Consider the following 17,667-nt stretch of genomic DNA (forward strand, 5'->3'; position numbering starts at 1 on the left):
GGGTCACTTGAACCCAGGAGTTCAAGGTCGGCCTGGAAAAAGTGGTGAGGTCTTATCTCTTTAAAGATGAGACTGGGGTTGATCCCAGGGGTACTTTGTAACACTGAGTCCCACCTCCCTGTTCCTTTTTATTTTTTGAGACAGGTCTTGCTAAGTTGCTGAGACTGGCTTAGAACTTGTGATACTCCTTTTTTTAGCCTCTAGGATTACAGCTGTGCCAAGCATAAATAAAAAATTTAAAAAGAAAATGATGGTTACTTCATACCTATCAGTATGAGTATTATCAAAAGATACCAGAAAATAACAAATGTTGAGAGAAAGTGGGGAAATTATAACCCTTATGCACTGTCGGTGGAAATGTAAAATGGTGTAGCTATTAGGGAAAACAGTATGGCACTTCTTCAACAAATTAAAAACCAGAATTGCCATATGATTAAGCAATTCCACTTCTGGGAATATACCCAAAACAATTGAAAGCAGGGCACAAAGAGATGCATAGACATACACATATGTTCATAGCAGCATTATTCACAGAATCCACAATGTGAAAGCAACCTGACAGAAGAATGGATAAACAAAATATTGGATATACATACAATGGAATATAATTCATCCTTCAGAAGGAATTCTACTGGGCATTGTGGCGCATACCTGTAATCCCGGCGAATTGGGAGGAGCAGAGGCAGGAGGATTATAAATTCAAATCCAGTCTGGGGAATGTGGCAAAGCACCCCTGAGTTCAGTCCCTAGTATTACAACAACATCCCTCCAAAAAAAGAAGAGAAAGAAGAAAAACTGCACAATAAGTAAGATATAGTCATGTAGAAAATTTGGTCCAGTTTAAAAAAAAATAAGATGGTGAAAACCATCCACATCCTGTCAACCTGAGAATACTTATTATTAAATTCAAATGTAGTCAGAAGAGGTGGCATACTCCTGTAATCCTGGTGACTCAGGAGGCTGAGATAGGAAGATCGCAAGTTCAGGACAGCCTCAGCAATTTAGCAAGGCCCTAAGCAATTTCTCGAGATATTATTTCAAAATAAAAAGGGCTGGGGATGTGGCAAGTTTCAAAACAGGGATTTTGAACCCTGCTTTTACCCACTTTTCATTTTTTTATCTTTTCTGAGCTGCAGTAGACAGTTTTTGGGTGGGAGGGGTGAGTACTGGGATTGAACTCATTAGCTTTACCAATGAGCTACATCCCAAGCCCTTTTCAATTTTTTGTTTTGAGGCAGGGTCTCATGAAGTTGCCAAAGCTGACCTTGAATTTGCAGTCCTCCAGCCTCAGCCTCCTGAGTCTCTGGGATTACAGTGTGTGCCATGGTGCCCAGCAGTATATGGATATTACTGGTTTCCTGCAGTCTCCGTGGAGGGAGATTCTGTAGCTTTTCATTGAAGGCAGTACTTCATTTGTTTTTAGTTTGTTTTTGTTTGTTTGTTTAGTACTGGGTATTGAACCCAGGGGCACTTAACATCCCCAGCCCTTTATATATTTCATTTAGAGACAGGGTCTTGTTAGATTGCTGAGGTTGGCTTTGAACTCATGTTCTTCTTGCCTAAGCCTCTCAAGTTGCTGAGATTACAGGCATGCACCACCACACCCAGCTCGTGTGCTTTTCAGGCAAAGAATTTATTGCTTCCAAATAAGCCAAGAAAATAGTCTCCTCTGAGTTTCCTTCATTTCTAACCAGTGTATTCCTTGCCATTCTAGGAGCCATGTTTGACCAGGACTGTGGGAAGGTCAGCTCCATGCTGGAGACTCTGGTGAGGAGATGAACTGGTGAGCAGAGGTTGGGATGAAGATGCTGCCAGGAGTGGGAGTGTTTGGGACTGGCAGCTCAGCCCGGGTCCTGGTCCCACTGCTGAGGGCAGAAGGGTTCACAGTGGAGGCCCTGTGGGGGAAGACCGAGGAAGAGGCAAAGCAGCTTGCTGAGGAGATGAACATCACCTTCTACACCAGCCGGACTGATGATGTTTTGCTGCATCAAGACGTGGACCTGGTGTGCATCAATATCCCCCCTCCACTCACCCGACAGATATCTGTGAAGGCTCTAGGTATGCACTGTCAGACTTTGGCAGGTGTAGCTTGTATCTCTCTTTGGGCAGTTCTCTTAGGCTTTCTACTTTTCCCTGGGCCTGGGTATTTTTTCTTGGCCCTGTGTTTGCAGATAGTGGTACTCTAGGACATAGGAGTCCTAGACCTCTGGAGTAGGGCATATTGGAGGGCCTTACAGCTCTAAGAGGAAAATGACTCAGCCTTCTTCCCATTAGTAAATCCCTAAGCAAAACTAAAGTTAAGGAGCTGAAGATGATTATACTTCAAGCAGTGAGAAGTCTACCTCTGGGAAGTCAGCATTCTTTAGGCACTAGGACTGGGGAATTGGTTGTGATTTGTGTGATTGTTCTTCCATGCTGTGTCATGTAGCACCACAGGAAGTGAGGGATGCTATCTAGCAAGGCTACTGTTTCCCATGTTTTGTCAGCCCTTGGTAGTGAGCACACGCCCTTCCTGCCAAACTACAATCTTATATTGCCTGATGGCAGGAAGGCTTTCTAACAGCACAGGCTTTCCTGGCAGGATCTAAGGGATGGTCTGCTCACATCTCCACTCCCTCAGGGAGCTCTGGGCTCAGTGACCTCCTGCCCCTGTCTGGGCATGGCCTGCTGAGCTGTTCTGCAGTTCCTGTTGGGCTTCTCTTTCTGTCAACTACAGACAAATTCTTCTCTTAATCTTTTTTTTTAATTTATTTAATTTATATATATATTTTTAAGTTGTAGTTGGTTGGACACAATACCTTTATTTTATTTATTTTTATGTGATGCTGAGGATTGAACCCAGGGCCTTGCACATGCTAGGTGAGTACTCTACCACTGAGCCACAACCCAGCCTCTTCTCTTAATCTTATATAAATTAGAGTTTAATTTAGTAGGAAAACAGGGGCTGGGGATGTGGCTCAAGCAGTAGAGCGCTTTCCTGGCATGCGTGCGGCCTGGGTTCGATCCTCAGCACCACATACAAACAAAGATGTTGTGTCCGCCAAAAACTAAAAAATAAATATTAAAAATCTCTCTCTCTCTCTCTCTCTCTCTCTTAAAAAAAAAAATTAGTAGGAAAACAAACCAATAAACATCTAGCAATTATTTGTTTAATACTTCCTGTGTGACAGACAGTGTCCTGATGTCATTCCACACTGCGTTGGAACTTCCCTTCCTTTAGATTTCATAGTCCAATTGAGATTGGAAATAAGACACATTATAAGGTAAATAACAGAAGACTTAAGTAATAACTAAAGTAGCATAAAGTTGACAGAGTAATTGTTTTAGGTAATGCAATAGGAGCCAAGTGTCCCTGATGTAGTGGGTTAAAGATCTCTGAGTCAAGGAATTGTTATGCCCTGAGGTTGATGACCACTTATCCTGGCACTGTCTTGGCAGAGGACCCAAGACTCTACTACTTACTTCTACTTTGTTCTGAAGAACATCATAAGAGAGTGTCTGTCACTTGGGGTCCAGTGAGTTGGAAAGAATAAATGTTTGGTGAAATAAGCAAGAACTTGAATCCATCAGGTTGTCAATTTAGAACATGTAAGTTTGGGCCAAAAATTCTAGAGGGTTTGTCTTTTCTAGAGCACTTCTTCTAAGGATGTGTGACATTGGAGCTATTCATTGGTCACTGATTCTTGGGAGGGCAGATGATGGTTCTCAAATTGAATTTAGAAGGTTTTAGCAATGTATTGTTTCAAGGAGAATCATATTTGGTCATTTGATTCCTTGTGTCCCTGGTGGCATGCATGTAGGCAAGGTATGTCCATACACAGAATTCTGGAGGCTCAGTCATCTTCCTGAATTTTAGAGTTTCAATAAATATGGTTTCTAAGCTATGCAGGAGAAAGAAGAAACTTTGGGGAGCTGTGATTGTGGCTTAGTGGTAGAGCACTTGCCTTGTGAATGTGAGGCATTGAGTTCGATATTCAGCACCATATACAAAATAAAATAAAGGGGCTGGGTTTGTGGCTCAGCGGTAGAGCACTTGCCTTGCACATGTGAGACCCTGGGTTCGATCCTCAGCACCACATAAAAATAAATAAGTGAAATGAAGGTGTTGTGTGCAACTACAAGTAAAAAATATTTAAATAAAAAATAAAATAAAATAAAATGGAAGTATTATGTCTACCTATAACTAAAAAAATTTTAAAAAGAAAGAAGAAGCTTTGGGGGTTTTTGGCAGCAACCTTGTTATTTTCCTGGAATGGGGAAATGGTGGGTTGTGAGCCATTTCCTGTAAACAGGAAGAAGCGGGGAATGACCAGAGGCTCCTGGGATCTTGTGCCCCAGCCCACGGTGAAGCAGGGCTGTTAATCTTCTCTTTATGCACCTGCTGTAAGGAGGAAGAGAGAGTGGCTATAAGGATCCTTGATCTCTTCTTGCAAATTCATGACCCAGGCCAGGAGAGATGGTGTCAGCTAGACCAACATCCCTCAGGCCCTGCCCACTTGAGTTCCAAAGGAATCAGCAGAGTTTATGATGACCATGAAGTTCACTCCTATGTACCTTCTTTTTTTTTTTTTTTTTCCTTTTATGGAAAAAGAACTCCTATAGTTTTCCCTAGGCCTTGGGTGTGAGTGGTAATCTGTTGTAGGCAGAGCTCCATAATAACATTGGTATCAAGCCCCATTTATGGTCCCATTTCTGGCTCTCACAGTATTTGTGGGCCCCCCTGAAATGAGAGGTGTCAGTTCCTGCCCCAGTTAGCCTTTTCAGAATGATAAAATAACTGCCTTCCAAGTGCTGACTGGGAAAGTCACTAGGGTCCCATTGCAAGGAAGGCTTAGCTTTCCTGTTGTCCAAGCGGAAGAGCAGATGTGTCCAAGTTTGTTTAAAAAAAAAAAAAAAGTAAGATTCTCCTCTGGATAGTCAGTTTACTGAATTGAATGTAGCCTAGATAGAAATGCAGCTAAGCATTCCAGTTCATCTCCAAGATGAGATGCTTTTCTGCAGATTGTCATATTAATGACTTGAAAGAGGACAACCCATTCTTTTCACCCATAAAACTCTATAAAGTATCTGGTTCTATGCTGTTCAGATGGAGGATAGGACATCTGAAAATACAGCGTATTTAAAATTTCTCATTCATGTCCCAAAAGACCCTTAATGGCACCCAGCTGTGCAAACCTGCATATCCATATATGAATAGCTTTATATATGTGAGAGAGTATGTTGTCATCCCATAGAAATCTTTTTTTCTTCCTGTTATTGGGGCTCACTCGTGGGGGCCCACATTGAATTACCATGCCTTCCAGTCCTGATGCACCATGGGGATTCAAATCACTGTAGTCTGATACGATAGTGCCATGACTCCTGACTTGGTCTTTTCCCCCCTCTCGGATAGCAGGGCCAATCTTCTGAATAGGCATACCCCTGGGGTGGAGCTACATTCACCTATTCTTTTGTAATCCTATCCCTTTGCCCTGTTTGGGATAGAATTTTCCATGGAAACTCCCTTTGTGTGTCCCCATCTCTTGCTCTACCTGTGGGTGGCCTTTCTAGATGTCAGTCAACTGCTGACACAGACATCATGAAGCAAGACTCAACCCCCTGAAACCTGACCCCTTGCTTCATTTGAATGGCTTCTCCCCAATAAAAGGGTTCAGCATGTATGCTCTTTCCTGGACCCCTAAGGTCAGAGGAGCCGTCACAGGACCCAAAGAAAAAGGTATTTCTGTCTCTTGTGTGATTATTTCATGCAGCCAGTTCACCTGGATTGACCCTGAATGTTTTAGTTGTGAGAAAGGAAACACTCACTTGTTTCTTTCTGTCTTTTAAATTAAGGATATAAGCTTTAGACCTGCAGTCTTTTTTTTTTTTTTTTTTTTGCCCCTTGTAGTACCAGGAATTGAACCCAGGGCCTTGCATATGCTAGACAAGTACTCTATCACAGAGCTATATCCCCAACCTGACCTGCAGTCTTTTTATTTCATTTCCCCCACCAGGGCCTTTCATGTGCCAGGCACTTTGCCACTGAACTAAATCCCTAGCCCCTCCTATAATCTTTTTCTAAAGACATAATCACTTAACTGTAGCTTACTGAAGTATTCTAATTTTAGGCCAACTCTTCCAGACCTGAAGCCTGTGAGAAGTTTATCACAATTATCTAAAATTATGTTTTATTAAACATCCTTCTTGAGTGAGGAATATGGCTCAGCGGTAGAATAATTACCTAGCATGTGCATGGCCCTGTTTTTGATCCCCAGCACTGAAAAAAAAAAAAAAATCCTTCTTGCATTGTGCTACAAAGTATTAAGCATTGAAAAAGCCATAGTGCTGGGCACAGTGGAGCCCGCTTGTAATTCCAGTGGTTTGGGAGGCCGAGGCAGGAGGATCTCAGATTCAAAGCCAGCCTCAGCAAAAGCAAGGTGCTAAGCAACTCAGTGAGACCCTGTCTCTACATAAAATACAGAATAAGTCTGGGGATTGCTCAGTGGTCGAGTACCCCTGAGTTCAATCCCCAGAACACCCACCCCCAAAAAAATAAAAAAACCCAAGAGATTGAAAAGCAGTAATGTGAGGCATAAAGCACTGATGCAGATTTAACATATGGAAGGACATATGAGAAAACTACTTGTTCTCAAGACTTTTCATAACAATCAGTAAGTAATACTGTATTTTCCTCTGGCTTTCCGAGACATAGAAACACGGAAAAAGTCAAGCCCGCAGGCACTCTGGAGAGTATCTTGTCCAGCAGTTCTTGGACATGGCCACTGCACTGTGGCAGCAGCGGCAGCATCTGGGAGCTTTTTAAAACTCTAAATTCTCAGGACTTGGCTTTCATTGAGGTAGACCCAGTACTCTGAGTAAGCCTCATAGGTGACTCATAGGTGATTCTGATACATACCTAAGGATGGAGGGTCACGTATCCACATGGTGTCTTCATTTTCAATTAAACAAATAGGCCTACTGGGGCTGAGGGTTTAGCTCAGTGGTAGAGCACTTGCCTATCATGCATGAGGTCCTGGGTTAAATCCCCATATGGAAAAAAAGGAGTTAAAAATAAGAGAAATAAAATAAACTGAAGCTTAGGGATGTTGAGGAACAATATCTTGGCTACATCTCACAAAACCTTAGGCTATAGGCAAAATTACATAAAACCAGTCTACTGGTTTTCAGAATTTATTTATTTATTTTTAAAATATTTATTTTTTAGTTTTAGGTGAACACAATATCTTTATTTTATTTTTATGTGGTGCCGAGAATCGAACCCAGTGTCTCACACATGCTAGGCGAGAGCGCTACCAGTTGAGCCACATCCCCAGCCCTCTTTTATTTTTTTTTAATATTTATTTTTTTAGTTGTATTTGAACACAATGCCTTTATTTATTATTATGTATTATATTTTTATTATATATTATTATATTTTTATTATGTTTTATTATATTTTATTATGTATTATTATTATGTATTCTGTATTTATTAGTATTATGTTTTTACCTTACTTTTGAGGCCATAAGGATTGTCTCTTGCCAGGCACATTGGCACATGCCTGCAATCACTGCTACTCAGAAGAAGGCTGAGGCAAGGGTTAGGGTTGAAGATCAGTGGTAGAGCGCTTGCCTAGCAGGTATGAGGGACTGGGTTCGATCTTCACCACCACATAAAAAACAAATAAATGAATAAATAAATAAAATAAAGATTTTGTGTCCATCAATAGAAGAAGAAAACTAAAAGTATTTTTTAAAAACAAGGCGGAGTAGAAGAAGGCTGAGGCAAGAAAAAGTCAAGTTGGAGGCCAGCCTGGGCAATTTAGTAAGACCCTGTCTCAAAATAAAAAATAAAAAGAGCTGGGGTATAACCCAGTGGTAGAGAACCCCTGGGTTCAATCTCCAGTATTTGAGGGAGAAATTGTCTCTTGTCCTCACTACTAGTAGTTTTTTTGGACTTATTCTCTAAACTTTATGTGGCATCTTGTTTTCTGCTATTGTCTGACCATTTCATCATCTTCTATCTCAAATCTATACTTAAAGCTTTCCTGTGAATTTCTTGGAAAGGACATCAGAGAGGCACTAATACATTTTATTCCTCAGTTCATTTCATAAGTAGATGAGGAAAATGTATTTTAATTTGCCACAGATAAATGTTTTCTTAAATTTGTGACTAAAATGTAGGTTTCTGAGCCTAGTTTTTGGCATTTCTGTGTTTCATTAGAAATACTAAGTTTAGCCAGGCACCTGTAATCCCAGCAGCTTGGGAGGCTGAGATAGGAGAATTGCGAGTTCAAAGTCAGCCTCAGCAACTGTGAGGCTCTAAGCAACTCAGTGAGACCCTGTCTCGAAATAAACTACAAAATAGGACTGGGGATATGGCTCAATGGTCGAGTGCAATCCCTGGTACCAAAAATAAAGAAAGAAATACTAAGTTTGCCAGCCCTTTTCCCATGGGCTGTCAAGATGACAAAAGATCACTCCTCAAGTAGGCTGACACAGATAATTAAATCACAAGAACTCCAGTCCCTTGGGAAGCCTCACCAAGTCAATCCACCTTATATTTCATCTCCATCACATTTATCTCAAGTACAGTTCTGTGTTTAATAAAGTATGATTATTTGAACCCACTAAACTAGGTTCTCTGAAGATTGAGCCCCTACCCAGCATTGTGGACCTGGTGCTTGGCCCAGAGCCTGACATGCTGGTTGAATAAGGCATACATATTCCACTCGTGCAACCTAGTCTGATGGTGGCCAGGGAGCTAACATGGGCCTACAATCTAGAAATAAGTAGTGATTGGTTGTGGGCAAGAGTGAGCGTTTACTGGTTTTCAGAATTTATTTTCTTTTTTTTTAATTTATTTTTTAGTTGGACACAATATCTTTATTTATTTATTTTTTAATGCGGTGCTGAGGATCAAACCCAGGGCCTCGAATATGCTAGGCAAGCACTCTACCACTGAGCCACAACCCCAGCCACTCTTTCTTTTTTTTTAATATTTATTTTTTTTCATTGTAGTTGGACACAATGCCTTTATTTATTTGTTTGTTTGTTTGTTTTTATGTGGTGCTAGGTGGATTGAACCTAAGGTTTATACCTGCTAGGTGAGTGCTCTACCGCTGAGCTACAACCCCAGCCCTCAGAACTTATTTTCTAGTAGCAAAACCTTTTTCATTTTAAAAAAAAGGGGGGGTGGGGAAAGGAGGGGGAATTCCCTAGATTTTGTAAAAGTTGTGCTCTTCTCAGTCTGTTCTGCATTATGCTGTGTGAAATCCTAGGTCTCTAGAAAGGAAAGCATGGGTGTTGATGGGTGCCACCTGTGAATCTGACACCATGTTTTGTGTTACTAAGAAACAGAAAAGCAGACTACAGGGTGCTAGAAGAGCTCTTCTAAGCCTCATTCAAGAGAGCTCCAAGGAAGATTTGCAGCTTGAAACTTATTCACCCTCCAGAAAACATGAGCTAAAAGTACTCCTGGTGCTGTTGGGTAGCTCGGTGGTAGAGCACATGTGTAACATACTTGAGGCCCTTTGTTCCATCCCTAGCACTGAAGGGAAAAAAACAAAACAACAAAAAAACCACTTAGCAACCATGTCTCCCATTGCTCAGAGTCAAAAAGCAGTTTTTTTCTTTTGTAATCTCTTCTTTGACTTTCTAGAGGGAAAGCTAGATAAACTTTCAAGGCAACCCAAATTTCCCAAAGGTAAAGCCTATTCATTTGGCCTGTAGAAGTCTGTTTATCTCTGAGTGTATTTGATTTCCACATTGATAAGACTACTGGGCCCTACATTCAGGAGCTCTCCTGCTGGTCCTGCTCAAGAAAGGTGGTCTCTGCCACTTCCACCCCTGACTTCTCTCAGCATGAAACAGGAATTCCTGATCCTAATTTTATCACCACCAAACTCCTAGCAGTCATTCAAGCCCTCTTCCTCCCATCTCACCTTTTTGTCTCACACTACAGATGAGTCCACATCTGTAGTGGACATGAGGATGTCCATCCATCCTCAGCAGTGAGATGTGATAGCAAGAAGCTTCTGGGTGGACCAGAGATACAGTTCCTAGATGGGGGCTTGTGTCTGAGAATCTAATTTCCTCCTTCCTCCCTGGTCAGCAACATGTCAGATTCTCCCCACATTGATTCTCCTGTCTCTAATCTGGAAATCTCACAAGTACAGAGAAGCATTGGAGACCCTTCTGCAACAGTAGTGATAGCAGTCATGGCCTCCTGCCCAGGGTGTGTGACACTATGTTAGCCTTTCTCTTGTCATCCAGCTGGCACCTTTTGTAAAGCCTCTATTGTTATGTAAGGAAAGGCAGCAGATTGAAGAGTCTCCTTGAGTAGAGATGAAGTGATGTCATAAACTACTGATCTACATGTGCTGCTCCTCGCTACAGCTAAAGTTCATAATCCTGGAAGTTCAGGCCTGAGACTCCTATATATGTCAATGATAAGTGTTCTGTGGACTTCTTTTTCGTTTTTAATTTATTTTTATGTGGTGCTGAGGCTTGAATCCAGTGCCTCACTTGTGTTAGTCAAGCAGTCTACCACTGAGCCACAACCCTAACCTTTGTGGACTTCTTGAGGCTCAGGGTTGCTAGATGTAGTGGTAGGAAGTGAAAAGAGTTAGAAGGATTATTCCAAAGCACTGAACTCAGTTGGGGCCTCTGTCAGGATGTGAACTTCCAAACGGCTGGACTAGGCTTCTCTCTATGAGAGGCCCTATATAAAATACATACAAAAAAACTCCTGTTCGTGTTGGTTTTAAAACATCATTTTCAAAAATCAAATTTTCAAAATACTAAACAGGAACTATTTGCATTTAAAATGTGACTTCTTTGTGAGTCGCAGTGTGCCCTTTGCTCAGTGTTGATGTGTGTTCAGCCTTTCCTGTAATGATGTTGACACAGCTGTCTGGTCCAGGCACTTTACATACACTGTCTCCATTGACAGTTTCTCTTCTTCCCTACAAGGTGGATATAATGAATTTTATAGTAATAAACCAAAATCCAGAAAGGTTTACAAAAATCCAAGTATTTAGCAATGAACTGAGAAATTTTGGTCCAGATATTTCTGCCTTCAAAGCTTTTTAAGTTTAGCACCACTAATTGGCTCTTCTGGATAGTCCTGGGACCTAGATAGTCATCATATGAATCATCAGTCATTTGTATGGAGTTTTTATTTTTTGTTGCAAGATATATAGTTCATTTGCAGTTCATAGTAACCTTCATTTTTGCTGCAAGATGGCCAGAGGAATTAGCTTGCTGTGCCTGTGAAAATAGAACCCATCCAAGACTATCAAGGCAAGCTGCACCCTGCACTGAGCCACTAGAAATTGTGTTCCAACCATTGATCCCATATGAAAGCATTCAAGGGATAAATAAAAGGATGAGGGAATGAGAACTGGGTATTTGGAGATATATATGCCAGAGAAGGCATCCTTGCCTTGGTTGCCCTGGTCAGGGACATCCAGGATTAGAGGCTGCTCTTCCAGGGAAGAAGTACCAATGGAGTTTAGGAAGGGATCCAGATGGCCCAGAGGAGAAGCCCAAGCACACAAATTGCCCAATATGATCTTCAGCCAGAAGAGTGAGCACAGATTAATCCATCCCAAGACCACTGACCATAATGAGGCCAAGCCCTGCCTCATCATCACTGCCTTTCCTTGCCTGGCCATCAGGCCCTCCTGCACAGCAGCTCCCATCTCTTCTCATGAACCTCTCTCCAATCTTCTTCTGGCCAGAACAGAATAGGCAGGGGAGGGACCTCAATAGGGGAAAAGATCAAAAGGAAAATTTTAGAGGAGCCCTCAGATCATGTATTCAGGTCTTATAAGTAAGCCACTGTTAGGCCTTTTATTTTACTTTATTTTATTTTATTTAATATTTTACTTTTTATTTGTAGTTGGACACTATACCTTTATTTATTTTTATGTGGTGCAGAGGATCGAACCCAGGGTCTCACACATGCTAGGTGAGCGCTCTACCACTGAGCTACAACCCCAGCCCCCAGGCCTTTGATTTTTTTATTCTGAATGAAATGAGAAGCCTTTGGAGGGTTTATATGGAGGAGAGAAATAGTCTGACCCAGATGATCAGCTTTCAATCACTATGACATAATACCCAAGATAAATAGCAACTAAAGGGAGGAAAGGTTTATTTTAGCTTATGGTTTCAGTTCATGATCAGTTCTATTGCTTTTGGACCTATGTGAAGCAGATAAAGGTGTATATAGTAAAGCAAAGCTGCTCTCCTCATGACAGCTAGGAAACAAAAGGAGATAGAAAGGAAGGGACTATGGTCCCAAAACTCCATTCAAGGGCACCCCCCAGTGACCTTCCTTCATTCCAATAGGCCCTACCTCCTAAAGGTTATACCACCTTCCAATAGGACCAAGGGCTGGGGACCAAGCCTTCAACACATGGGCCTTTGAGGGATATCCAGGATTCACATTCTGGTAAGTTTTAATAGAACCACCTTGGCTACCATGTTGTGAAGAAATTGAGGGAACAGAACAGAAGCAGGGGGGGATCAATTGACCATTGCTCTAATCTAGGCTAAAAACAGTAGTGACTTGGACAAGGAAGGTGGCAGTAAGGCTAATTAGATTCTAAATGTGTAGTTTGAAAGGCTAAACCAATAGGATTTAATAATATTAAAAGTGGGATTGAGAGGTGACTCCAGCAATTTCAGCTAAGATGGGTAAGACTTGAGGAAAAGAGTATCAAGAAGCCCATTTTTAAAGTAGTTTTTGTGTTTATGTGTTGTGCCGGGGATTGAATCCAGGACCTTGTGCATGTGAGGCAAGCATTCTAACAACTGAGCTATAGCCCCAGCCTAAGAGCCCCATTTTAGATTCTACTCCTCTTACACAAGTTTGAGGCCAGCCTCAGCAACTTATCAAGACTCTATGTCAAAATAAAAGGGCTGTGGATGTGGCTCAGTGGTAAAGCAGGACCAACAAAAAAAGAAAAAGATTTTACCTCCTCTGCCTTGAATGTCTTTGGGAATGGCACTATTGACTATAGCCAATTCCCACATTACTTATAAACCCCAAGTAATCCTTCCAGTTATGTTTCCTGGCAGGCATCTAAGACTTTATGAATCCTCACTCTTGGCACTGTCCTGCCTCAGTGCCATTGCACACGTGGTGCTCCCTCTCTAGATGTCCTTTGCCCACCTGCTTCCTTTAAGATAATTCCAGTGTCACTCTTCCCTTTAGCCTTCTTGCTGTCTACACAGGGAGTTGCTGTTTGTCTCACCAAACCTTGAGCCTGTTTCTTCAAGAAGCCCAAGACTTTTTGAGAGAATTGGGGGTAGTAGGGTTTGAGTTGCCCACTGTGGGCATTGTCTGCCAAATAAATAATTAAATACCGTCATGTCTGCACCTAACCCAGATAGCTTACTGTGATTGTTAAACTTATGACTAGTCTGGACTGCTTTGGGCTTTGGCTTTCTCTCTCTCTCTCTCTCTCTCTCTCTCTCTCTTTCTTTCTTTCTTTCTTTCTTTCTTTCTTTCTCTCTTTCTCTCTTTCTCTCTTTCTCTCTCCCTCTTTCTTTCTCTCTTTCTTTCTTTCCAGGGTCTTGTGCATGTGAGGCTTGAGGCAAGCACTCTGCCAACTGAGCTATATCCCAATTCCTCTGACTTTTTATTTTATTTTTATTTTTGAAGGTACAGGATTTTCCTTCTACTTGAACCCAACTCTAAGCTAGCGGAGCAACCCAGGTGTTAGTTAGGGTGTTAGTGTCTGGTTGGCTGTTCATACCTTCGTGAGTTTTCACCGTAAATCACTCATATAGAAGCTGTGCAGCTCTCTGGGGTCCTTGTTTTGCCTCTATACTGGGGATTGAACCCAGGGGTACTGTACCACTGAGCTACATTCCAAGCCCTTTTTATTTTTGAGGGTCTCACTAAGTTGCTGAAGCTGGCCTTCAGCTTTTTATCCTCCTGCCTCAGCCTCCAAGTAGGCTGGAATTACAGGTGTGCATCACTCTACCCAACTACTTTGCTATCTTTGAGTGTTCCAACCACAGCAAACTTAAAATGGGTATGAGGTCAGAAAAACTGTTTTCATTTCCTTTCCCCTCTACTGGAAGTGAACAGTTTTTCTTTTTACCTCTCGAAGTTGACCAGTGGAAATTTTCAGAGAATAGTCTGCAGGACACTTAGGGCCCTCTCTGGAGTTATAACTGAGAATGCCACACCCATCCCCCAGAATATGGATTATCTTGACCCAAACAAAATGATCTAATAAAATTATAATGTCCATGATGTGTGTCTTCCCCTCAATCCCATCTGTATTATCAGGGTTCTCCAGAGAATCAGAACTAAGAACATACTGTGTGAGAGAGATTTATTTGAAGATAACTGGTGCAGACATATGCCTGTAATTTTCAGTGTCTCAAGAGGCTAAGGCAGGAGGATTGCAAATTTAAGCCTCAGCAATTTAGCAACACATTGTATCAAAATAAAAACTAAAACTGCTGGAGATGGGGCTGGGGCTGGGGCTGTAGCTCAGTGGCGGAGCACTTGCTTAACATGTGTGAGGTACTGGGTTAGAACCTCAGCATCACATATAAATAAACAAACAAAAAAAAGCATTCTGAACATATGCAACTACAAAAAGATGGAGACGGAGCACAGTGGTAAAGTGCCCCTGGGTTCAATCCTCAGTACCAATAAATAAATAAATGAATAAATAAAACCTGCCAGGCAGGCCAGCCTGCTAGAAATTCTGGCAAGAGTCTATATTACTTAGGCCTCAAGGCATTCTGGAGGTATAATTCCCTCCTCTGAGGAGAACTTCAGTCTTTTCAGTCAGTCCTTCTACTGATCGTGTGAGGCCCACTCACATTATTCCATGTAGTCTGCTTTAGTCAAAGTCATCTGACTTAAATGTTAACCACATCTAAAAAAGTACCTTCAGAGCAACATCTAGACTGGCATTTGAACGGCCCGCCCTATAGTGTAGCTGAGTTGATCACATAAAATTGACTGTCATATACGTATCTTCAACTCCAGCCTTGGGTTGTGTTTGTTGTTGAAACAGGTTCTCACTAATTTACTGAGGCTGGGCTTGGAGTTGTGATCCTCCTGCCTCAACTCCATTCATGCCTCTTAAGAACCTTTTCCTGGGGCTGGTGTTGTGGCTCAGTGGTGGAACACTCACCTAGCACACATGAAGCTCTGGGTTCCATCGTCAGCACCACATAATAATGAAATAAAGGTATTGTGTCCACCTACAACTAAAAAATATTAAGAGAGAGAAAGAGAGAACCTATTCCTGCAGGCATGGTGGCACATGCCTATAATCCCAGCAACTTGGCAGGCTAAGGCAGGAGGACTACAAGTTTGAGGCCACCTCATAAACTTAGTAAGGACCTGAGTGATTCAGTGAGACTCTGCCTTAAAATGAAAAAGGACTACAGTTGTAGCTTAGTGGTTGAGCATCCCTGAGTCTAATTCCCAGTACTGAAGCTAGAGGGAGGGTTTTGAAGAGACCAATAACCTTTCCTCTTTATTTAACCCATAACTTTCCAGTCACTGTGACCATTTTCAGTCTAAGCTGAGTAACCCTTTCTCTTCTCCCAGGCCACTTTCTAGTCCTATAGGAGGCATTGCATGGTCCATCTGCTTTGGAGAAATAAGATGTTTCCCTAGTGTAAACCCTTGGAACTTTGAGATTTCCTGTTGTGTCTTACTTGTAGGCATTGGGAAGAATGTGGTTTGTGAAAAGGCAGCAACATCGATAGATGCCTTCCGGATGGTGACAGCTTCACGCTACTACCCACAGCTGATGAGCCTGGTGGGGAATGTGCTGCGGTTCCTGCCTGCTTTTGTGCGCATGAAACAACTGATTGCAGAGCACTATGTAGGTGCGGTGATGATCTGCGATGCCCGCGTATACTCAGGCAGCCTGCTCAGCCCCAGCTACGGCTGGATCTGTGATGAGCTTATGGGTGGAGGGGGCCTGCACACCATGGGCACCTACATTGTGGACCTGCTGACCCACCTGACTGGCCGGAAAGCCGAGAAGGTGCATGGGCTGCTCAAGACCTTTGTGAGACAGAATGCTGCCATCCGTGGCATCCGGCATGTAACAAGCGATGACTTCTGTTTCTTCCAGATGCTTATGGGTGGTGGGGTGTGCAGCACAGTGACACTCAACTTCAACATGCCAGGTGCCTTTGTGCATGAAGTCATGGTGGTCGGCTCTGCAGGACGTCTTGTTGCCCGGGGAGCTGACCTCTATGGGCAGAAGAACACTGCCATGCAAGAGGAGCTGCTTGTGAGGGACTCCCTGTCTATGGGTGCAGGACTGCCAGATCAGGGGCCCCAGGACGTCCCACTACTCTACTTGAAAGGCATGGTCTACATGGTACAGGCCTTGCGCCAGTCCTTCCAGGGACAGGGCGACCGCCGTACCTGGGATCGTGCTCCAGTTTCCATGGCTGCCTCATTTGAGGATGGGCTATATATGCAGAGTGTGGTAGATGCCATCAAAAGGTCAAGTCGATCGGGGGAGTGGGAGACTGTGGAGGTGCTGACAGAGGAACCTGATGCCAACCAGAACCTATGTGAGGCACTTCAGCGGAACAATCTATGACCTCTACATGGGCTCCCTGCCACAGAGCAGAGGGGCCAGGGATGAAACCAGAACTGTGATGGGGACTTGGCCATAGCAAAGACAGTATCATAATCAGCTCGGGCTAAAACTGGGAGACAATTGAAGGGGCCCAAGGAAGATGACTTGTCCATCTGCTCATTTACTTTCTCAAGACTTGAAGAGTACCATGTGCCCCTACTGCCATGGCCTAGGCTTGCACAGTGTCAGGGCAGAATTGCTACCAGGCCTCTTCATGGTTCTGCTAGTGAGCAGGGCCAGCAAAAGCCTGACTTGTGGGCCTGATCTCTGATCTGACAGGATAAGAAAGCCCAAGAAACCAGCTTGGCTAATGCCAGAGGATAAATGACAAGGAACTTTGTTTCCATGCCCTTCTGGGCCAGGACATCTCAGGAACAGTAAGGGCAGTAAGTCGTCCTTCAGGGATCCTCACCTGCCCTTCCATGCAGCCAGACCCTTCTGGCCTCCAGGCTGACCCTTCCTGCATGGAAGAGGGGTTGCTATATTATATGAGCTCTGGGGCTGTTGACCTAAGGAAAAGGGCCCCTGATTTGGCAGAGAGAAGACAAGGGGGAGCTGTAGAACATCTGATAAATGTCAATAAATAAATCGGAAAAATGTGACACCATGGTTCGTGGGTTTTGATTGGTGATTGGGGTTCTTTAATAATGAAAGATTTGTTTATTGCTATAGTTTTTATCTTTCCTCATGACCCATAGCAGCTCTGAGCCTGCCATGGATTTATCACCATCTACTGAGCCACAGAGGTTTCTGCCACTGCCTGCCCTTGTCTCCTGCTTGTTCCCTCATGGCCAGGTCCCAGGAGTCCTCCAAAGAAAAGTGTTTTCTCAACAGGTACACTCCTGTAATCCCAGCCATTCAGTTGAGGATTGAGGCAGGAGGATCAAAATCTAGGGCCAGTTGGGGCAATTTAAAAAGTGTTTCCTCAGAAGACAGTACACAAGTCTTCCATTAGGGGGTGCAGTTGAGCCTTGTGTTTCAGGCAGTCAGGGCACGTGCCTGTAGCCTCCTTGGCTTAAGGCCTGGAGGGATTCTGTTCTTCC

The 17,667-nt window shown here is 43.0% G+C and overlaps 1 protein-coding gene across 2 annotated transcripts in view; it reads left to right on the forward strand.

Annotated features, from left to right (window-relative positions):
* Positions 1 to 17,226, forward strand: part of Gfod2 (glucose-fructose oxidoreductase domain containing 2) — a 48,793-nt gene extending 31,567 nt beyond the window's left edge. Inside the window, exons 1-3 of one of the 2 annotated variants that reach the window (XM_048792583.1) lie at positions 1,738 to 2,058; positions 12,333 to 12,435; positions 15,687 to 17,226. In XM_048792583.1, the coding sequence (XP_048648540.1) occupies positions 15,743 to 16,585 (843 nt within the window). In that variant the 5' untranslated portion in view covers positions 1,738 to 2,058; positions 12,333 to 12,435; positions 15,687 to 15,742 and the 3' untranslated portion in view covers positions 16,586 to 17,226. Of the gene's footprint in view, positions 1 to 1,714; positions 2,059 to 12,332; positions 12,436 to 15,686 lie in introns of those variants that run through there. The other variant, XM_015496194.2, reaches the window with a different exon arrangement.
* Positions 17,227 to 17,667: the final 441 nt, after the last annotated feature.

Source organism: Marmota marmota, unplaced genomic scaffold (genome assembly GCF_001458135.2).
Source record: "Marmota marmota marmota unplaced genomic scaffold, marMar, whole genome shotgun sequence".
In the NCBI taxonomy this organism is placed as follows: domain Eukaryota; kingdom Metazoa; phylum Chordata; class Mammalia; order Rodentia; family Sciuridae; genus Marmota; species Marmota marmota.